At 58.3% G+C, this 22309-nt stretch overlaps 2 protein-coding genes and 1 non-coding gene across 3 annotated transcripts; 2 read left to right on the top strand and 1 right to left on the bottom strand.

Moving 5' to 3' along the window:
- Window positions 1–5740: 5740 nt before the first annotated feature.
- SLC29A2 (solute carrier family 29 member 2) lies at window positions 5741–11970 on the top strand. Its single transcript, XM_056131972.1, has 12 exons — window positions 5741–5879; window positions 5956–6037; window positions 7143–7303; window positions 7410–7549; window positions 7728–7862; window positions 8235–8332; window positions 8501–8585; window positions 9605–9735; window positions 9817–9922; window positions 10021–10106; window positions 11498–11697; window positions 11782–11970. The coding sequence occupies exons 1-12, from the start codon at window positions 5851–5853 to the stop codon at window positions 11891–11893; spliced, it is 1365 nt and encodes a 454-aa protein (XP_055987947.1). The 5' UTR covers window positions 5741–5850; the 3' UTR covers window positions 11894–11970.
- A 6490-nt stretch (window positions 11971–18460) lies between these two features.
- On the bottom strand, window positions 18461–18542 carry TRNAS-GCU (transfer RNA serine (anticodon GCU)). The gene has a single exon. It is a non-coding gene; the product is annotated as a tRNA-Ser (tRNA).
- Window positions 18543–18968: 426 nt separating this feature from the next.
- B4GAT1 (beta-1,4-glucuronyltransferase 1) lies at window positions 18969–20805 on the top strand. Its single transcript, XM_056131973.1, has 2 exons — window positions 18969–20154; window positions 20304–20805. The coding sequence occupies exons 1-2, from the start codon at window positions 19102–19104 to the stop codon at window positions 20493–20495; spliced, it is 1245 nt and encodes a 414-aa protein (XP_055987948.1). The 5' UTR covers window positions 18969–19101; the 3' UTR covers window positions 20496–20805.
- Window positions 20806–22309: the final 1504 nt, after the last annotated feature.

Raw genomic sequence — 22309 nt, 5'->3', positions numbered from 1 at the left:
ACTAATCCCTGAGTGCAGAGACAGGAGTATGTCCTGAGCACTGCTTGGTGTGGCTCAAAAACAAAAATAAACAAAATGAAACAAAAAACGGAGTAATCTCTGAGCATCTCTGGGTGTGGCCCCCACCAGGAAAGAAAGAAAGAAAGAAAGAAAGAAAGAAAGAAAGAAAGAAAGAAAGAAAGAAAGAAAGAAAGAAAGAAGGAAAGAAAGAAGGAAAGAAGGAAAGAAAGAAAGAAAGAAAGAAGTACTATTGGGTCACAAAAAGACATGGAAAAATTTAATGTACTTAGTTAAATGAAAGAATCACAGAACGGAGATTTCTCAAAATCGAGAATAGAATTTCCACATGACTTGGCAACTCCACTTCCTTACATCTACCTTACAAACACAAAAACAGGGACTGGAGTGATAAGACAGTGGGGAGGGTGCTCGCCTTGCATGCAGCTGACTTGGATTTGAACTCCGGCATCCCACAAGGTCTCCCAGGTCCGCCAGGAGCGATTTCTGTGTGCAGAGTCAGGAGTAGCCCTGAGCAATGCCAGGAGTAGTCCCAAAACCAAAAACCAAAGCAAAACAAAACACCAAGACAAAAACATTATTTTGAAAAGATATATATATATATGTATACATATCTATGTATACATATATATATATATATATATATATATATATATACACACCTATGGTCATTGCAGCATTTGGTACAATAGCCAAATATGGAAGCAACCCAAATTCCAACAACAGACAAGTGGGTAAAGACAGTGGGACATAGACACACATATACACAGTGGAATACTACACAGCCATAAGAAAAGATACTCTTGCAGCTAAAGCAATAGCATAGGGGGTAGGGCGCCTGCCTCGCATGTTGTTGACTAGATTTAATTCCTGGCACCCTATATAGTCCCCTAAGCCCCACTGGGAGTGATCCATGAGCACAGAGCCATGAATAAGCCTTGAGCACTACTGGTGTGACCCAAAACCAAAAACATATAAATATATATATGCACATAATATTTGTATACATATCTATGCATATACATATACATACACACATATGTATATGTGTATACATATTTCACTGTCACTGTCACTGTCACTGTTCTCCCGTTGTTCATTGATTTGCTCGAGCGGGCCCAGTAATGTCTCCATTGGAGACTTTGTTGTTACTGTGTTTGGCATATCGAATACGTCACAGGGAGCTTGCCAGGCTCTGCCGTTCAGGCGAGATACTCTCGGTAGCTTGCCGGGCTCTCCGAGAGGGGCGGAGGAATCGAACTCGGGTCGGCCATGTTGGCTGCGTGCAAGGCAAACGCCCTATCGCTGTGCTATCGTTCCAGCCCGTGTATACATATATACACATATATACACATGTATATACACATATGTGTACACATATGTATATATATACACATATATACATACACATACATAATCTCACTCACTTGAGGTATATATAGAAAAAATAAAATAAGAGAATAAGCCATACCAATGACCAGGCCATGGTCCAAGAATGTCCAGTTAGGGTGGGAGGGGTCGGGGGGGGGCCGATGAGGTGGCCAGGAAATAACATCAGGGTGGAGAAGAGGGTCTGAGAACCTCAGGGGGCGATCACAGCATCTGTGTACATCAAAACCATAAATATCCACACTGTCGTGTCACTAGGTGACATAAACCAGAATGATTTAGAAGGAAAAAGCGCAATGAGAGAAGCCAGGCCTGAATCCCCGCGCTAGATGATTTAACTCTACGACGTCTCAGGACAGCCACGGCTGTGTTCACGGTGCAAAGAACAGCAGCTGCAAGGGCTCATTGGAGGGGCCCAGGACAGGGTGGGGGCACAGGGGCCAAGGGAGGCAACTTCCGTGGCAGAATAACTCGGCTTCGGTGCAGCTCCATGGTCCACTGAGCACCAGCAAAGTGTGGCTCAGCTACCACCCCTCCACCCCCAAACACAGAACAAATGAAGAAGCCCTCAGCCTGCGCGTATGAAGAACCTCTTTTTTTCTTTTTTTTTTTTTTTTGGCTTTTTTGGTCACACCCGGCGATGCTCAGGGGTTACTCCTGACTCATGCTCTCAGGAATCACTCCTGGTGGTGCTCGGGGGACCATATGGGATGCTGGGAATCGAGCCCGGGTCAGCCATGTTGGCTGCGTGCAAGGCAAACGCCCTCCCGGCTGTGCTATCGCTCCAGCCCCGAAGAACCTCTTATGGTTCATTCAACCCCTGCTGGGGGCAGGGGAAGGAATATAAATCTGTATTAAACTGTAATAAGTAGCCTCTTAGCATTAGGTATTTATCAAAAACCATAGACTAAAATATAGAGTAAACCATAATGGAAGCTGTAGACCTAATATATAGTTAATAGTAATATATCACTCTCATTTCAGGAGTTAGAACTGATATAACACACCAATAGATGCAGTAGTGAGTCTGGGGGCCGTGTGATCAAAAGAGGCAAATATATGTAAACATTATAGATATAAAGTTGACTCAACTATCCTTTAAGCCTAAAGCTATCCTAAAAACAGCCTTATTTATATTTTGGAAACCACGTAAATGTTCTAAGCCCAGCCAATAACATGCAGCGTGAATTTGGTCAGGTTTGCATATAATGACCCCGCAGAACGACGTCTGCTGGCTGCTAAGGGACAGCTGCATGGCTGTGCTGTCCTGGAATTGTATCATGACTTGGTCACCACTTGTCCAATTCCATCACCAAGGGAAAACTAGTGTCTGCAGGGAGGGATGGAGGGGTCACAGCTGCTGTGGGTTTTAATGAGGGGCTGGGCCAGGTCATGTTCCTCACCCATGCAGTCGAATATCACGACACATTTTATCACAAAACATCACTATTTCTTCTTCTTCTTCTTCTTCTTCTTCTTCTTCTTCTTCTTCTTCTTCTTCTTCTTCTTCTTCTTCTTCTTCTTCTAATTCTCCTCCTCCTCTCCCTCCTCCTCCTCCTCCTCCTTCTTCTTCTTCTTCTTCTTCTTCTTCTTCTTCTTCTTCTTCTTCTTCTTCTTCTTCTTCTTCTTCTTCTTCTTCTTCTTCTTTTCCTCTTCTAATTCTCCTCCTCCTCCTTCTCCTCCTCCTTCTTCTTCTTCTTTTTTTTTTTTTTTTGGGTGGGGGCCACATCCCGCTGATGCTCAGGGCTTACTCCAGGCTCTGCACTCAAGGATCACTCCTGGAGGGCTCAAGGGACCATATGGAGTGCTGGGATCCAATCCAGGTCACCCAAGTGCTAGGCAAGTGCCCACACCCCCCAACCCACCCCAGCTGTCCTGCTGCTCTGGCCCCAGACACTTTTCTTTCTTTAATCTGTGTCATGTGATTATAGTAAAGCCTCCTAGCTTTAGGCAGGGGTAGCTGGAGGTTTTAGTTCTATGGAATCAACCAGAGGATCACACAAAATATTTATTAAAAGGATGAGTCAGGGGGCTGGGGTGATAGCACAGCAGGTAGGGCGTTTGCCTTGCACGCGGCCAACCCGGGTTCGATTCCCAGCATCCCATATGGTCCCCTGAGCACCGCCAGGAGTAATTCCTGAGTGCATGAGCCAGGAGTAACCCCTGTGCATTGCCGGGTGTGACCCCCCCAAAAAAAAGGTTGAGTGAGTCTGGGAGTGCCCATTAGAGTGAAACCCAAGCTCCTCCCACTGCAGCTTGACCTATCCCAGCCTCTGGGCTGATTATTTGGACGGGCCAGATGGAACAGAGCAGCTACACCACCATGCTGGTCTTGGTACAGCCAGTTCTCTCCCTGACTCTCTCTCCCTAAATACATCTGGGAGTGCGCAGGGCTTACTCCTGGCTCTGTGCTCAGGGGTCACTTCTGGCAATGCTCAGGGCCCCCTGTGTGATGCTGAGGAATGAAGCCGGGTCAGCACTGTACAAGACAAGCGCCTAAATTTTGCACGATCTCTCCAGCCCTCTCCCTGAAGTCTCCCCCTTCCTCTACCAAGGAAGTGTTCCCCAAAGCTCAGGGGCTCCCATCTTTCCCTGTGCTGCTGGGAGGCCGGACAAGGGGTCCCACTTCCTTTCCACCACAGTTTTTCATAACTACATTCACTGTCACTGTCACTGTCCTCCCGTTGTTCATCAATTTGCTCGAGCGGGCCCAGTAACGTCTCCATTGGAGACTTTGTTGTTACTGTGTCTGGCATATCGAATACGTCACGGGGAACTTGCCAGGCTCTGCCGTGCGGGCGAGATGCTCTCGGTAGCTTGCCGGGCTCTCCGAGAGGGGCGGAGGAATCGAACTTGGGTAGGCCATGTTGGCTGCGTGCAAGGCAAACGCCCTACCGCTGTGCTATAATTACATTCATTTATATTAAAATCATATTCACTTTTTTTTTGCTTTTCGGATCACACCCAGCGATGCTCAGGGGTTACTCCTGGCTTTGCACTCAGGAATCACTCCTGGGGGTGCTCGGGGGACCATAGGGGCTGCTGGGAATCGAACCAGGGTCGTCTGCGAGCAAGGCAAACGCCCTATCCGCTATGCTATTGCTCCAGCCCCTCACATTTATTTTTGATGTAAATACATGACACCTACTTATCTGACTTTTTTATTCTTTGTATTTAATTTGATGGAATAGTCATAAACTCTTTTTTTTTTTTTGGTGTGGGGTCACATCCCGCTGATGCTCAGGGCTTACTCCTGTCTCTGCACTCAAGGATCACTCCTGGGGGGCTCAGGGGACCTTAGGGGATGTCGGGGATCCCATTCAGCTCAGCCACGTGCCCGGCAAGTGCCCCCCACCAGCTCTCCTGCTGCTCTGGCCCCATCCTTTAATCAGACACTCGTTTATCAAGGAAAAGTATGCCCTTTGCAAACTCGCATGAGCAGCCAGGAAAAAAAAAGACACTAGTTATAAATAAACTAGTGTCTTGGCTCGGGCTGCGAGGGTTGCCGCGCCGGCTTGCGTGCAGGAGGCGGGGCGCTGAGCCCACCCTTCCCCCCCACCCCCCCTCCCCCCGCTCCAGCCCCTCCGAACGCGGCTCCAAATCCCGCAATAAGGCACATCTGCGCTATTGTTGCAGCAGGCTTGACGCAGCTGAGGCAGGCTGCGGGCTGAGAGGGTCCCCAGAGCAACTCGCCCTGTCCCCGCGAGGGAATGGGGGTCCCCCTAGAGCCCCTCCTCTATAGGTCAATGCAACCCCCCACCCCGGCCCGCCCTTCTCCACGGCGGCTGCGGGCAGGACTCGGGCAGGCCGTGCGTGGCGTTGGGAAAAGTCTCCCGCATTCCCGGTTGGCACCGCGACGCGAGCGGACCCAGCGCCGGGAAATATTGGGCTTCGGGCGCACCCGCGGCCCGGCCGCCGGATAACGGCTTCCCGCCAGGGGTGGGCGCGGCGGGGCGGGGCGGGGGGGTCGAAGCGGCGACGCTGCAGCCGGAGGGCGGGGAGGGGGGTCCTGCTGGCCTCCCGGTCACCCTTTGTCACCGTTTCCTCCCGAGCCTTGGCTCAGCGCCGCCCCCCCGCCCAGCAGCTCCGCGCGCCCCTGGGCCTCGCCGACACCGGGTCGCCCTCCCGGACGCCCCTCCCCGGGCCGCCCCTGCCACCGCCCCCAGCGCCTCCCCCGTCCGGGGGGCTCCGGCGCCAGCCTGGGGGCTCGGGCGCCACCGCTTCCGCCCGCCGCGGGGACCGCGGGGACCCGCTGGGAGGCCCCGGGCCGGTCCCGAGCCGGCGCGCGGGGGGCGGGGGGCGACCCCGAGTCCCCGCCCCGGGGGCGGAGCCGCGCTCGCCGCCTGCGGAGCCTGAGCCCGGCCGCCGCAGCCGCGGGGGCTCGGTGCCCGCCCGGTGCCCGCCGTGCCCGCCGTGCCCGCCCGGACGCGCGGCCGGGCGGCGATGGCGCGAGGAGACGCCCCGCACGACAGGCGAGTCGGGGCGCGGGGCGCGGGGCGCGGGGGGCGCGCGGCCGGCCTGGGGGTGACCTTCGCCTGCTCCCCGCAGCTACCACCTGGTCGGGATCAGCTTCTTCATCCTGGGGCTGGGCACGCTGCTGCCCTGGAACTTCTTCATCACCGCCATCCCGGTGAGGCCCGCCGCCACCCGCCCTGTCCCCGCCCGCCCGCCCGCCGCGCCCGGGGGGCGGCGCCGCCTCGCTCCGGCCTCCCCTCCGGGCCACCCGCTCGGCGACAGCCAGCGGGACCGCGCGGAGCAGCTGCCCCCCGGCCCCCCGCGGGCCCTGGTCAGCCCGGGATCCGTCGCCCTAAGGGGTTTCCTCCCGCCTCGCGTTTTTTATCTCCCGAATGTCTCCCGGCCACCGCCCCGCGCACCGGCAGGGTCCTTGTCACCCAGGTCCAGCAGGAAAGGCAAACATGTGGCTGGCGTTCGTGGTCTCCGGGCCACGGGGTTCTGGAACCTTCCATGCCCAGCTGTGTTGCTGAGCCCTGGAGACCCTATAGAGATTGGCGGGGGGGTCTTGAGAGGGAGAGGGGTCCCTGAGAGCCACTGGCAGCCGGAAGAGCCACCGGCTGGCCGTCCCCAGCCGGGAGCAGAGCCCCAGGGTCCTGGAGGGGCGTGCAGGGGGACAGGCGGGCGAGCAGCCCAGGCATGGGCCAGGAGCAGGAGAGGGTCAGAGAAAGACCCAGACTGAGGGCCAGAGACCTAGCCGGCCCGGGTTCGATCCCTGGCATCCCACGCGCCCCCACCCCCCCCAAAGGCACCACCAGGGCCTGAGCGCAGAGCTGGGAGTAATCCCTGAGCACTGCTGGGTGTGGCCCAAAAACCCGGGAAAAAAGAAAGAGCCGGAGCCTGAACTTCTTGGGAGTTGGTGGGCGCAAAATGCAGTGGGGGGTCAACTCCAGACACCCCCCCAAGTGCCCCCTGCAGGAATAGGGAGCCAGGGACAGTGGGGAGGGAGGGCAGGCAGCCTCTGGGCTTCAGCCTCAAGCCACATCCCAATTCCTAGGAGTGGGGCGGGAGGTGCCCCAGCCGGGGACCATGCGGCTGGGCTGTGCCCACGTTTGCACCCGCAGGGATGACTACTCTGTCACTGGGTGCTGGGGCCAGAACAGGGACAGAGCTGGGAGCTGGCGGGAGGTCCCTGAAGAGTCCCCAAGGCACAGGGGGCTGGGGGAGGGTGGCGGCAGGTTCTTAGGGCGGCCCCGTCCCTCCTTATCCCGGCATCTTGGCAGTACTTCCAGGGGCGGCTGGCGGGGGCCAACATCACCTCCGGAAGCCTGGGCACCAACCACACAGGCCCCGCAGACGCCTTCAACTTCAATAACTGGGTGACGCTGCTGTCCCAGCTGCCTCTGCTGCTCTTCACTCTGCTCAACTCCTTCCTGTACCAGTGGTGAGTGGCCGGGCTCCTGGGCCGTGGGGAGGGGGGACAACCGCGTGTCCCCGTCCCACTGCGCCGCCCTGGCCGCAGCTCGCCCCACGGCCCCTCTCCTGGGCAGCGTCCCCGAGACGGTGCGGATCCTGGGCAGCCTGCTGGCCATCCTGTTCCTCTTCGCCCTGACCGCGGCCTTGGTGAAGGTGGACATGAGCCCCGGCCCCTTCTTCTCCATCACCATGGCCTGCGTCTGGTTCATCAACTGTGAGTGCCGCACCCCGGGGGAGGGGACCGCCCCAGACAGGCCCTGCCAAGCCCCCTGGGTAAACTGAAGGGGGGGGAGGTGACCCTGTGGTGGGGGGTTGGGGCCTCGTCCCATACCTGCCCTGCCTGGCCATGAGCCTGCGGAGCTGCCTGCCTAAACAGCGGCCACTGCCCGCAGCTTTCTGCGCCATCCTGCAGGGCGGCCTCTTCGGGCAGCTGGGCACCATGCCTTCCACCTACAGCACCCTCTTCCTCAGCGGCCAGGGCCTGGCTGGCATCTTCGCCGCCCTCGCCATGCTTCTGTCCATGGCCAGTGAGTGGACGTCGGGGGCTGGGGTTCTAGGGGGGGCAGTGTCCTGGGGGTGAGACTCTAGGGGGGCCGAGGGGGAGCTAGGCCTGGGGTGGGGGCCGGGGTGGGGTCTCCAGTCCTGCTGCCCCCTAGCTAGGGGCCCGGGGGTGCATCTAAACAGACCCTAAACCTCTGGGTCTGCTGCCCCCACCTCGGCCCTGATGGGTGCTTCCTCCTCCGTCAGAGAAAGTTCTGGCAAGTAGCGGGTGACCCTGCAAAAGCAGCCAGTGGGAGGAGCGAGTGGAGTGAGGGCTGTTTCGAGGTGGGGGGCTGCAGGGAGAGTCTGGGCGGTACACCGGGGTGGGGGGCACCGTGGGACCAGCCGTCTGCGTGCAGGTGGTGTGGACGCACAGACCTCGGCGCTGGCCTACTTCGTCACCCCCTGCGTGGGCATCCTGCTGTCCATCGTGTGTTACCTGAGCCTGCCCCACCTGGTGAGCCCCCCCAGGCAGCCCTGAGTCCCGCGGGGCCCAGGGGGTCTGATTCCTGAAGGATGCGACCCTGGTGGACCCCGGCCTCCCAGGCAGTGGTCTGAAGGGTGGAGGGGGGGCGTCCAGAAACCTGCTCCAAGACAGGCAGGTCCGGCCACTTCCCTTCGGCAGGAATTTGCTCGCTATTACCTGGCCAGGACGCCGGCGCAGGCCCAAGGGCAGGAACTGGAGACCAGAGCGGAGCTTCTCCAGCCAGGTAAGCTGGGGACCCTGCAGGACACACACACACACACACACACACACACACACACACACCATCATCACACATACACACACACACACTGTCATGGCACACACACACACACACCCATCATGGCGCACGCACACACACACCCCTTCATGGCACATACACACACACACACCCATCATGGCGCACACACACACACACACACACACACACACACACCATCATGGCACACACACAAATACACACACACACACACACACACACACCGTCCCAGCCCCTTTGTGCCCCATAGCTTCATGGGACAGAGACAGAAGGCCTGAGGGAAGGAGCAGGACCATTCCTGGGGGGTGCACTCGTCCGCAAAGTGCTCACCTTGTGAGGTCCCAGGTTCTGTCCTAACACCACAAAACAAAACGAAAGGAACCATCCTCCCTGCCCTCCCCAGGGCCTCAGTTTCCTCCTCTGTGACAGCAGAGCATCCGTGCCTGTGAGTTCTCAATCTTGTGTATCTGAGTCTGCACTTCACTTCACAGCATCCAGGCTGTGTGACCCGAGGCAAGACACCAAACCTCTCTGAGCTTTGTTTCTCTGTCTGTAAGGCCGGGCAGGGAGCCCGCCCGCAGGGGCTCACCTCTGGCCAGGCAGGGAGCTGCTGAACAGACAGTAGCAGACAGATTTCCCAGGGCTAGAGTGACAAGAATGGGAGGGCGTTTGCCTTGCATGAGGCCTACTGGGTTCGATCGCGGCATCCCGGGTGGTCCCCTGAGCCTGCCAGGAGTGATGCCTGAGCATCTCCAAAACCAAAACCAAACAGGGCCGTAATGATAGCACGGTGGGTTAGGAGCTTGCCTTCCACTGCGCCCACCTGTGCTCAATCCCTAAGCACTGCCAGGAGTGATTCCCGAGTGCAGGGCCAGAAGTAACTCCTGAGCATCCCGGGCCCCAAAACAAAAACAAAAGTCCCCATTTGCCTCAGTGCCTCCTGGCCGGTGCCCCTCCCAGCCTCACCCTACCCTCCTCTTGGCCAGATGAGAAGAACGGGATTCCCGGCAGCCCCCACAAGGCGGTCCTAACTCTGGACCTTGACAAGGAGCCCGAGCTGGAGCCCCAGGAGCCGGAGAAGCCGGGAAAACCATCCGTCATCCTGGTCTTCCGCAAGGTGGGGTCTGGCTAGAGTGCCCCCAGCCCCCCCGGACCGGGCCAGGGGCTTCCCCTGAGCTCATCTTTCCTTTGCCTCCAGATCTGGCTGACAGCTCTGTGCTTGGTGCTGGTCTTCACAGTCACTCTGTCTGTCTTCCCGGCCATCACCGCCATGGTGACCAGCTCCACCAGCCCCGGGAAGTGGAGTGAGTGGGAGGTCTCAGGGGAGCAGTGGGGGCCGGGCCCAGCGGCGAGTGGGGGAGCAGGACCCCAGATGGACACCCCCCACCCATCTCTTGGCCAGGTCAGTTCTTCAACCCTATCTGCTGTTTCCTGCTCTTCAACGTCATGGACTGGCTGGGCCGGAGCCTCACCTCCTACTTCCTGTGGGTGAGCACTGGGACTGGAGGTCCCCTGGCTGCTGGAGGGAGCATTTGGGGGAGTTGAGGGTGTGAAAGGGCAGGAAGGGGGTTTGATCGAGCACCGCAAGGAGTAATTCCTGAATTTAAAGCCAGGAGTTGGGGCTGGAGCAATAGCACAACAGGTAGGGCCTTGCATACGGCTGACCCAGGTTCGATTCCCAGCATCCCATAGGGTCCTCCGGGCACCGCCAAGAGTAATTCCTGAATTTATTTATTTATTTTAATTTTTATTAGTGAAACGCCATAAGGTACAGTTGTAGACTTACAAATATTTGTGCTTGGGTTTCAGTTATACAATGATCGAGTACCCATCCTTCCACCAGTGCCCATTCTCCACCACCAGTGATCCCAGTATCCCTCCCATCCCCCTACCCCCCATCCCACCCCACCTCTGTGGCAGGCATTCCCTTTTTTTCTCTCTCTCTCCTTTTGGGTGCTGTGGTTTGCAAAAGAGGCATTGAGTGGCAATCATGTTCAGTCTTCTGTAGTCTACTTTCAGCATGCATCTCCCATCCTGGGAGGATCCTCCCAACACCCTTTATTTGGTGCTCCCTTCTCTATCTGAGCTGCCTTTTCCCCTAGCATGTGCGGCTGCCCTTCAAGCCATGGAGTGAAACTCTTGGTACTTATCTCAGCTATTCTTGGGTGTTAGTCTTCTATTTTGTTACTTTATATTTCCCAGATGGTAATTCCCGAATTTAAAGCCAGGAGTTGGGGCTGGAGTGATACCACAACGGGTAGAGCACTTGCCTTGCACATGGCTGACCCGGGTTCAATTCCCAGCATCCCACATAGGGTCCCCCAGGGCACCGCCAGGAGTAATTCCTGAGTGCATGAGCCAGGAGGAACCCCTGCGCATCGCTGGGTGTGACCCAAAAAGCAAAAAATAAAATAAAATAATAAGGCCAGGAGTAACCTCTGAGCACTCCCAAAACAAAAAAAAAAAAAAACAGGGGCTAGAGCAATAGCACAGCGGATAGGGCGTTTGCCTTGCACGCGGCCAACCCAGGTTCAATTCCCAGCATCCCATATGGTCCCCTGAGCACTGCCAGGGGTGATTCCTGAGTGCAAAGCCAGGAGTAACCCCTGTGCATTGCCGGGTGTGACCTAAAAAGCAAAAAAAAACAAAACAAAACAAAACAAAAACAACAACAAAACTGAGCAAAGAGAAGCCACTCAGATGTCAACCTAGCCCTTCATCCCCCCAGCCACCCCCAGGGGCCCAAAGAACGCCAGGGGTGCCCGCCAGGGGTGCCGGGAGGAACCCAGTTTGAGAATGGCCAATCGCGCCCGCCCTGAGCGGGCCAAGGGGGTGGAGAGCGGCGGGCGGTGACCAGGGCCCGCCTCCACCCGCCGCAGCCCGACGAGGACAGCCGCCTGCTGCCGCTGCTGGTGTGTCTGCGCGTCCTCTTCGTGCCGCTCTTCATGCTGTGCCACGTGCCCGAGCGCTCGCGGCTGCCCGTGCTCTTCCCGCAGGACGCCTACTTCATCACCTTCATGCTGCTCTTCGCCGTGTCCAATGGCTACCTGGTGTCCCTCACCATGTGCCTGGCGCCCAGGTGGGTGGCGATGGGGACGGGGCGGGGCGGGGGCCGGGGCGGGGGCCGGGGCGGGGGCGCGCTCAGCTCCTCCCTGTGTTGCAGGCAGGTGCTCCCGCACGAGAGGGAGGTGGCCGGCGCGCTCATGACCTTCTTCCTGGCCCTGGGGCTCTCCTGCGGGGCGTCCCTCTCCTTCCTCTTCAAGGCGCTGCTCTGACCTGCCCGCTGGGGGTCCGCACTGCTCTATGGGGCGAGCCCCCCGGGGTCTCGACCCTCCGCCAGATGGAGCCGACCTTGGCCGCTCAGGGCCTCCAGGCCGCTGTCCACCAAGACTGCCCAGCCTCAGGCCCCGGGGTTGCGGGACCGGCAGCATCCCACAACCTGGGCTGGGGTGATCACGGCTGCAGGGAGAAGGTGGGGAGCGGAGATCTGAGGGTGATCCCTGCCCTCGGTGGTGTTTCTGTTTTGCCAAGACTGTTTGCACCTCCCAGAGCCCGGCCGGGCCTGGGCCCCACACACCCGCGTCCATGGTGCCCTCTTGGTCCAGGCGAGAGACCCAGGCCCCAGGGGCTCCTCTCCCACCCATTCCTGCTTCTCTCCTGCAGGGACACAGGGCCATGTACCTACCCACCTTTTTACTATTGCTCCAGTGACCTCTATTCCTAATAACATTCTTCCTGATTTGTACAACGACTCCACTGTGTCTTTATTTCCCAAAGAACTTCTTGTTTGACATCTTTTGGCCTGGATGTGCTGGTGGGAAGGTAATTGCACCCATTTGTCAGGGGGGATGACTGAGGCCGAGAGGCAGGGTCCAGCCCTGAACTGGACCCTCTCAGCTCCATGATGACCCAAGGGTCCAGGCCTGCAAGTGCTGGACTCCTGGCTGGACAGCTGCCCCCCCACACACACACACCACTACCTCCCCAGGGCACCTCCTCTTAGAAACAGCCTCAGAGAGGGAGGCAGCCCCAGGGGGCCATGGCTGTCTGCCGGTCCTCTGGGGGGCCTGTCACTGCACGTGGCCATGCTTCCCTGTCCAGAGAAAAGAAGGTACTTTTTTTCCTCTCTCTCTCTCTGGTGGGCTGGAGCGATAGCACAGTAGTAGGGCGTTTGCCTTGCGCACAGCCAGCCCGGCCGAGCTGGGTTCAGTTCCTCTGCCCCTCTCAGAGAGCCCGGCAAGCTACTGAGAGTATCTCGCCTGCACAGCAAAGCCTGGCAAGCTACCTGTGATGTATTCGATATGCCAGACACAGTAACAACAAGTCTCACGATGGAGACGTTACTGGGCCCGCTTGAGCAAATCGATGAACAATGGGAGGACAGTGCTACAGTGCTGTGATGGGGGGGTTCACGGGAGGGGGGGTGTCTACCAAGCAGAGCTCAGAAAGCCCCAGGCACCCCCGATGAGCCATGATCCATGGGGCCAGCTGACTCAGTGCTTGGGCCTGCGACACTCAGTGGGCCCCTGGATTGTTCAGGAGCCTAGGGGCCACCCCCACAGCCAGCGGGGACGGGGGCGGGGGAAGGGGAGACCTGCAGTGCTGGGGATTAGATGTGGGATCTTGCCTATGCCCACCATGTACTTTGTCTGGGGGCGGTGCATCAGGCCACACCTGGCAGGACTCAGGTCACTCCTGGCCTTGCTCGGTGGCTCTGGGTGATGATGGGACCACGCGGTGCTGGGGGTCAAGGCCGGGCCACGGCATGGAAGCCTGCCCTCCAGCCCTGGGGCGCTCTCCAGGCCCCCTTTGTTTAGTTTTGTTTGGGGGCCACATCTGGTGGTGCTCAGGGCCTAGTCCGGGCTCTGTGCTCAAGAATTCCTCCTGGAGGGACCATCTGAGGTGCTAAGGATTGAACTGGGTCTGCCACATGCTATGGTTCCACCCCCCCTTACTTTTCCTTCCCCCCATTTTTCATTATTTTTATTTATTTATTTTGCTTTTTGGGTCACACCCGGCGATGCACAGGGGTCACTCCTGACTCTGCACTCAGGAATTATCCCTGGCGGTGCTCAGGCGACCATATGGGATGCTGGGAATCGAACCTGGGCCAGCCGTGTGCAAGGCAAACCTGCTGTGCTATCACTCCAGCCTCATTTTTTATTATTTTTAAAGCAATGGTTTTTTGGGGCTGGAGCAATAGCACAGCAGGTAGGGCACTGGCTTGCACACAGCCAACCCAGGGTGGATCCCTGGCATCCCATAGGGTCCACCAAGCACCGCCAGGAGTGATTCCTGAGCACAGAGCCAGGAGTAATCCCTGAGCATTGTCGGATGTGACCCCCAAAGCCAACATACAAAAAGCTGAATAAAGCAGAGTTTACTTCTGCCCTCCCACCCCCAGTGAGCCTTCACTGAGCAGCTATTTCACACCTTTGCCAAGCCAGACCAGCCCCACTGAGAAGCCCAAGGCTGTTGAGCTCTCCCAGGGCAGGGGAGATGAGTGAGGCACGGGTGGCCAACAGAAGCCGGGAGGGGCCCCCCCCCCAAGACTGGACCGTTCCCCGCCCTGCCTCATGCTGCCAGGGCTGGGCTGGTGACCCTAAAGCAAAGGAGGCCGGAGGTCTGCCCACGACGTGCTGGAGAACAGAATGGAACGTATCGCAGCCCTGCAGAATATGCAACCGAAGATTCTAGAAGGGGCTTTCGATTCTGCCTGGGAATTCACAGCAAGCGTCTCAGAGAAGGGGCCTCTCAATGGGTCTTGAGGGAAGGACCAGGAGCAGGTAAAACACTCAGAGATACCAGAGAGCGCAGGAGACAGGACGTGGAATATTCTGGAAACACCTGGGGCCTCTGAAAGGGGCTGGATGCCCCAGGGGAGCAGGGAGAGGAGAGGAGGCTGGGACAGTGAAAGTCCCTATGTAAGGCCTGCAGGGTTTGGATGTGGACCCTGAGCTCAGGACAGGGGTGGTGGTAAGTCTGTTAGGGAACCCCTTCTGGAGCCGAGGACTGGCTGCCGGCTGACCAACAACACAGCAGCCCGAGATTCTGTTGCTGCTGGCCACAAGGGGGGCTTAGAGAGAGGAGCGAGAGGCCCACGGTGCTGACCTGGGGGTGGATCCCTGTCCCCCCTCTCCATCACCACCCCCCCCCCCGCACCCAGCCACCCAGGAGTGATCCCTGAGAGCAGAGGCAGGAGTTAAGCCCTGAGCACCACTGGGTGTGGACCCCAGAGAGAGAGAGAGAGAGAGGTGGAGGGAGGAGAAAGAGAGGGGGGGAGAGAGAGAGAGGAGAGGAGAGGAGAGGGAGGGCGAGAGGGGGAGAGAGAAAACAAGAGGGAGGAGAGAGGGAGGGAGAGACAGAGAGAGGGATAAAGGAAGAGAGGGAGGGAGAGAGTGGAGGCACTGGCATTGAGACAGGAGAGAGAGAGAGAGGCATAGAGAGAGGCGAGAGGGAGGGAGGGAGGGTGGGAGGGAGGGAGGAAGGGAGAGGTGCAGGGACTCAGGGCAGGGCAGCTGGTCTGTCCATGAGAGGCTGAGCACCCACACTTGGGCCCAGAGCGCTGGGTGGAGCCAGGCTTTGATTTAGCAGCTGCGGGGAGGGCAGTGGCCATATCTACAGCCGGGAGAGAGTGCCCGGCCCCAGCATCTCACACCGACCCCAGAGGTGCTGCATCCCCTGGCTGAACTGGTGGGGAGGACCCCGATGTTTTCCTGCACCTTCAGACACTGTTGTATCCCAAAGTTCCCTAGGTTTCCCAGAACCTCTGGGGGGCCAGAAGGTCACCCCCTACACACACACACACACACACACACACACACACACACACATATACCCCTGAAGCTGAGCACTGGTTCAGGATCCTGGGGGTGGAGATGGGGGAGCTGGTCTGACAATTCCCAAAGCCCTCGGGGTAGGCTCCATAGTGGAGCTGCGGCCTCATGACGCCACTTCCTTCTTCCCATTGGCTTCCTCGCAGACCTGCCCTGTGTCTTTGTCACCTGTGGTAGACCTCACCTGGCTGTGCTCAGGACTGACCCCTAACGGTGCTTTGGGATCACCAGCAGTTCCAGGGATCTGCATGCGGGGTAAGGTGGAATGGGCAGGGGCAGAGACAGCACAGCAGGTAGTGCATTTGCCTTGCACGTGGCCGACCTGAGTTCAATTCCCGGCATCCCATACGGTCCCCCAAGCACTCCCAGGAGTAACCCCTGAGCATCGCTGGGTGTGACCCAAAAGGAAAAAAAAAGTGGGAAGGACAAGATGGAATGGAGTGACAGTACCATGGGTAGAGTTCAATCCCCAGCACTCCGCATGGACCCCCAGCACTGCCGGAGTCATACCTGAGTGAAGAAAGAGCCAGGAGTAACCCTGAGCACCACCAGGTGTGCTAACCCCCAAAATTGCACTGTAGCAGTGCCCCCTGTTGTTCATCGATTTGCTCAAGGGGGCACCAGTAACATCTCCATTGTGAGACTTGTTATTACTGTTTTTGGCATATCGAATATGCCAACGGGTACTTGCCAGGCTCTGCCGCGCAGGCGGGATACTCTTGGTAGCTTGCCGGGCTCTCCGAGAGGGACGGAGAACTCGAACTCGGGTTAGCTGTGTGCAAGGCAAACACTCTACCCGCTGTGCTATGGCTCCACCCCCCAAAATTAAAGAAATAAATAGTTTTTTTGGGGGGGTCACACCCGGCGATGCACAGGGGCTACTCCTGGCTCTTCACTCAGGAATCGCTCCTGGCGGTGCTCAGGGGACCATATGGGATGCTGGGAATCGAACCCGGGTCGGCCGCATGCAAGGCAAATGCCCTACCCACTGCGCTGTCGCTCCAGCCCCAAGAAATAAATAGTTTTAATGAGGGGGGGGGGAAGGTGAGATGTATGCAAGGTAAGTGCCTGAACCCTTGAACTATTTCTCTCACCCCTCTGAAGAGTTTTCCCTTGGTCTCTTTTGTCGGGATTAGATTAGTACATCCACCCTTCAACTTCCCCTTAGCGGGCAATATCTTCTTCCATCTTTTATTTCTGACCTGTCTGTGTTTTCGGACCTTGGAGGTGACCCCCCCAAACTGGAGCTCATCCCTGACTCTGCCAACTACCCTGAGCACTACCGGGAGTGACCACTGGGGGTGGCCTCAAAACAAAACAAAATTCTATCAATCATTTGAAGAATTACCCTTGGGGCTGGAGAGATAGCACAGCGGGTAGGGCATTTGCCTTGCACGCGGTCGACCAGGGTTCGATTCCCAGCATCCCGCCAGGAGTAACCCCTGTGCATTGCCAGGTATGACCCAAAGAGCAAGAAAGAAAAAAAATAAAAATAAAGAAGAATTACCACCACTGCATGGAGTATTGCGCAGCAGAGAAGCACAGGCCACAGATGGATAAACCCTAGGTTTTGATCCCTGACACCACAAAAAGAATAATTTGGGGCTGGAGTGATAACACAGCAGGTAGGGCGTTTGCCTTGCACGCGGCCACCCCAGGTTCAATTCCCAGCATCCCCCCAAAAAAAGCAGGGATCAGGGATGTGGTCACTAGCATAGCATCTACCCTGCATGTGTGAGGCCCTGGGTTTGACCTTCAGCACGGCCAAAAATAAATGGCTGGAGCAATAGAACAGTCGGGAGGGCACCCACCTCGTATGCAGCAGACCTGACTTTGATCCTCGGAACCCCATAGGTCCCCCAAGCCTGCCAGGAGTGATCCCCAAGTGCACTCAGGAGTAAACCCTGAGCACCGCTGGGTGTGGCCTTGGAAAGGTGTACCCTCTGTACCATGTAATCCTGCCTCAAAAAAAAGCTGGACATCTGACTTAACATACACTCTCCGAATTCATCAAAGATGATAATGAATGTGATTCAAGTGGGGTTTTTTTTGGGGGGGGGTCACACCTGGCGGTGCTCAGTCCTGATTCTGCACTTAGGAATCACTCCTGGCATGCCAGGGATTGAACCCAGGTCCAGCCCTGGCCTTTTAGTTATTTTTAAATATTATAAACCAACGACAACTCAATAAAAGTTTTTTTTTTTTTAATTGGGGCTGGAGAGGTTGTACAGCGGGTAGGGCCCTTGCCTTGCTTGTAGCAGACCCGGGTTTTATACCTACTACTACATTTGGTCCTCAGAGTACTGCCAAGACTAATTCCTTTTTTTATTTTTATTTTTTAAGGAATCACTGTGAGATACATAGTTACAAACTTACAAACTTTCGAGATAAAATTTCAGTCATACAATCATCCGAGTACCAATCCCTCCACCAGTGCTCATTCTCCACCACCAATATTCCCAGTAACACACACCCCCAACCCCACCCCTCCCGAGCCACCTCCACCCCGGCCAGCCCCACCTGGTCCCCCCCCTCGTCCCCTGCCTCTGTGGCAGGCACAGTTCCTTTTACTCTTCCAAGACTAATTCCTAAATGCAGAACATCACCAAATGTGGCCCTATAACAATTTTTCAAATTTAAACACCGTGATTTATAAAGTTGTTCAATAAGAGGTTGAATCCTAGTGGATTAAATAAAATGATAATTTGATGTCAAACTCCACCTCCCCCAGGTTCCACCGGAGAAGTAGGACGCTTCTCCGCTTCCTGCAGACTACATCACCCATCCATTCCCAATTTGGCAGGCGCCGGAAGTTCTGTCCTGGTCGTCCAGGTGCCTCTGTGCCTCCCTTGCAGGGAACTGTAGTTCCGAGCCAGGAGAAGGTTCAGAGTACGAAGAGTGGCCGGTGAGCAGAGGGAGGGGCGAGCAGAAGAATTATCTTCCCGTCCCCGGTGAGGTTCTCTGCCCCGTGGAAAATTAAGGCGCGTGTCTTGTGTAAAACGCAACCGACGAGGATGGGATTCGAACCCACGCGTGCAAAGCACAATGGATTAGCAGTCCATCGCCTTAACCACTCGGCCACCTCGTCCCATGAACAGCGCCCCCTTCCACAATCCCTTATCTCTCATCTACTCCGCACCTTCCGGGCCACCTTTACCCCATTTTCCTTGCAGAAATTTGTCGGGTCCAAAGGAAGATGAGGCTGGGGCGGGCGAGAAGGGCAATTTCTGCTTTCCTTCTGCCGGCTGCTGCCGGTCACGCGCGCCATCCCTCCCCTAGCTGCAGCCCAGCGAGGTTCCCTCTCCGTATTCCCGGGGTGAGGCCAACGGGGGGGAAGGGAGTTGTCTCAGGGCGCACTAGGTGCCGGGGGTCGCGCCGGGGTGGCGCACTGCCCGGGAGCGAGGGGGTTCGTGTTGCTGGGGAACCCGCGTGCCCGGTGCAGAGCGCGCGGCCCGCACGGCGCTGCAGTGGGTCCTCCCGGCCGCAGGGGGGCGAGCGAGCGGGGGCGGGGCGGGGCGGCGTGCGGGCTCGGCTCGCTTCGGCTCGGTTCGGCTGCGCTCGGCACGCTGCGGTAAATCCTACTTGGCCGCGGTGGGTGCAGGCTGCGGCCCGGTGGTCCCCGCTGCGCGCCCCGGGCCCCGAGAGCCATGCAGCTGTCCTACGCCATCCGGTGCGCCTTCTACCAGCTGCTGCTGGCCGCGCTGATGCTGGTGGCCATGCTGCAGCTGCTGTACCTGTCCCTGCTGTCGGGGTTGCACGGGCAGAGGGAGCGAGACAAGTATTTTGAATTTTTCCCCCCGCCACCGCGATCGGTGGACCAGGTCAGGGCGCAGTTCCGCGCCGCGCTGGCCTCTGGCGGCGTGCTGGACGCCAGCGGCGATTACCGCGTCTACCGGAACCTCCTGAAGACCAGCATGGCCCCCAACGACGTGATCCTGGCCACGCACGCCAGCGTGGACAACCTGGTGCACCTGTCAGGCCTGTTGAAGCGCTGGGAGGGCCCGTTGGCCGTGGCCGTGTTCGCGGCCACCAAGGAGGAGGCGCAGCTGGCCACGGTGCTGACCTACGCCCTGAGCAACAACTGCCCGGACATGCGCTCGAGGGTGGCCTTGCACCTGGCCTGTCCCTCCCGCTTCGAGGCCGCCGTGCCCGACCCCCGGGAGCCGGGCGAGTTTGCCCTGCTGCGGTCCTGCCAGGAGGTCTATGACAAGCTGGCCAAGGTGGCCCAGCCCGGGCTCAACTACGCCCTGGGCACCAACGTCTCCTACCCCAACAACATGCTGAGAAATCTGGCTCGGGAGGGGGCCAACTTCGCACTGGTGATCGACGTGGACATGGTGCCCAGCGAGGGGCTGTGGCGGGGCCTGCGGGAGATGCTGACCCAGAGGAAGTGGTTCGGCATCGCGCTGGTGGTCCCCGCCTTTGAGATCCGCAACCCCCGCCGCATCCCCGCCAACAAGAACGAACTGCTGCGGCTCTACGCGATGGGCGACGTGCAGCCCTTTTACAACGGCTTGTGCACGCCCTGCCAGGCGCCCACCAACTACTCCCGCTGGGCCTACCTGCCCGACGCGGCGCTGCTGAGACCTGCCTACGCGGTGCCCTGGCAGGACCCCTGGGAGCCTTTCTACGTGGCTGGGGGCAAGGTGCCAGCCTTCGACGAGCGCTTCCGGCAGTACGGCTTCAATCGCATCAGCCAGGTGCCCTGGGACGGAGGGGTGCGGGGGGTGGGGGAGACCCGGCATTCTTCCGGCAGGGAAGAGTGGAGACAGTAGCGTGTGTTTTAGGGGCTGGGGACATCGTCTGGGCTCTGTCGTCCAGCCCTGCTGACCTTCCCTTTCCTCCCCAGGCCTGCGAGCTGCATATGGTGGGCTACGATTTCGAAGTGCTCAACGAGGCCTTTCTGGTGCATAAAGGCTTCAAGGAATCCCTGAAGTTCCACCCGCAGAAGGAGGCCGAGAATCAGCGCAACAAGATCCTGTACCGCCAGTTCAAACAGGAGATGCTGGCCAAGTACCCGGATTCTCCGCGCCACTGCTGAGTGCCCGCTCCCTCCCCGAGCCCCAGCGGGTGCCAGCTGGGGTAAGACAGTCACCCCCGCCTTACTGTGGCAGCGGCGGCCGTGGAGCACTGACTTGATCAAGGGGTACCGGGATCCAGTCCCGGCTTTACCACTAACTAAGCTGTGTGGCCTTGAGCAAATAGTGGTCCCTCTCTGAGACTGCTACCCAGTCTTTCAAAAGGGAGGTGAGCTGACCTACCTCACGGAACCGCAGGAGGCTCAGAGGAGGGGCCCAAGCTTCGTACAAATGTGAAGTATTGTTAATATTATTGCAGTATTGTCGTTGTTACCATTGTGACTATTATTGGTTAACAATCTCGGGTGCGTTGGGCAGGAGGAGCGCCAAACGTAGGAATAGGGAGAAGCTTCGGAGGAAGGCCTGGCATTGACCTTGGGCAGGGGGGGCGCGGGGTGGGCAGCGAAGGCCAAACTTCCGGCCCTCGGAGACTCAGGAGAAGGGATGGGTCAGTCTGCAGGTACTGGGCGAGGTTGTCCGCCAACCACCCGCGATTTGTAAATAAATCAGTGTTCACACCCTTCAGCTGGCTCCGTTACTCTTCCGAACCCGGGGACGGAGAGGGGGGGCGGGGTTGTGGCGCCTGCCGACTCCGCTTAGCGCCTTTCCCGCGGGTAGCGGCCCGAGAGCGCCACATCCCGGCCGGTTGCCATGGAGACGGGTCCGCGGTATCCCAGCTGGCTTCGCCCACGGCCGTCCAATTGGGAGCGACCCCGCGGGCGCCTGCTGATGACGCATGCGGAAGCGCGGACAGGCTCCACCCACTCACCCCCCCCACTCCGGAGCAGAGGGACCGGCGCGGGGCTTCCGGGAGTCGGCGACGGCGATCCGGAGGGGCTGCTCGGGCATCGCTCGGGGCTGCTCGGACGTGAAGGCGCAGGCCACGCTCCTCGCGGTGCGTATCGCCGCCTGGCGCCAGGCAAGCCCCCCCCTACCGCCCGGGCCCACGAAGAGGACCCCCCGCAACTGGCCAGGTGCCTGCGGGCCTCGGGGCTGCAGCTGGCCGCGGAAGGCCTGGGAGCATCCCAGCCGCGCCGGCGCACGGGGGCACGGCGAGGGGCGGGGCTGCTCGGACCCCGGGAGTTTGGCGAGGGAGGATCTGATTTTCCTGCAGGATAGCAGCGCACCGAGGTTTCCTAGGCGCTTTTCCGCCCTCGGGTCCCCCCTGCTGTCTTTACGGAGCCCCGGGAGCTCTGGTTCTTGCCGCGGGGTGAGGAGGAGAGGTGGTGATGAAATTGAACCCACCAGGTGGAATTGGAGACCGCTCGGAGACGCCTCGCTCCCATCCCCACCCGCACCCTCCTTTTCTGTCTTGGAAAGGCGCCACTTTACCGGGCATCGTAAAAAGTCATCCTGTGTATTGAGCAGGGAAGAGGGGGCCGGAGGGGAAGTCCCTGCAGGGCAGCCGGGTTTGATGCTGGCACACACAGAACAGTGCCGCGGGCACTTGGCAAACTTGGGGCGGGGGGGTAGGGCGTATAAGAACTGAGGATGGAGACAGGGCAGGTCGAGGCTGCTTTCCAGAGCAGACTGTCTCAGGCCCGGGCTGGTTTGGAGAGCAGACTGTTTCAGGCAGAAGCTTCCTTTGCATAAAGCGCAAAGCAATGTGATGAAAGTGTCCCTGGGCCTGTTATTTCACACAACTGCAAGCCTGGGTGAGAGAGTGAGCAGAAGAGGCAAAAGCCAAAACAATCCCCGTGAAGGATTGTTCTTGAAAAGTGTTTGCTCATCTCAGAGTCCTCCAGTGCACTGGGTGAGCGGGCCGTGAGAGGCCAGC

Source organism: Sorex fumeus, unplaced genomic scaffold (genome assembly GCF_029834395.1).
Source record: "Sorex fumeus unplaced genomic scaffold, SorFum_2.1 ptg000093l, whole genome shotgun sequence".
In the NCBI taxonomy this organism is placed as follows: domain Eukaryota; kingdom Metazoa; phylum Chordata; class Mammalia; order Eulipotyphla; family Soricidae; genus Sorex; species Sorex fumeus.
The sequence above is the reverse complement of the archived record's forward strand: the minus strand, read 5'-3'. Positions and strand labels throughout refer to the sequence as shown.

Coding starts and splice junctions, on each gene's coding strand:
- SLC29A2 (XM_056131972.1), top strand. CDS start 5,851: ATGGCGCGAGGAGACGCCCCGCACGACAG. Junction 7,304..7,409: donor AACTCCTTCCTGTACCAGTG/GTGAGTGGCCGG, acceptor TCTCCTGGGCAG/CGTCCCCGAGACGGTGCGGA. Junction 10,107..11,497: donor TCACCTCCTACTTCCTGTGG/GTGAGCACTGGG, acceptor CACCCGCCGCAG/CCCGACGAGGACAGCCGCCT.
- B4GAT1 (XM_056131973.1), top strand. CDS start 19,102: ATGCAGCTGTCCTACGCCATCCGGTGCGCCTTCTACCAGCTGCTGCTG. Junction 20,155..20,303: donor GCTTCAATCGCATCAGCCAG/GTGCCCTGGGAC, acceptor TTTCCTCCCCAG/GCCTGCGAGCTGCATATGGT.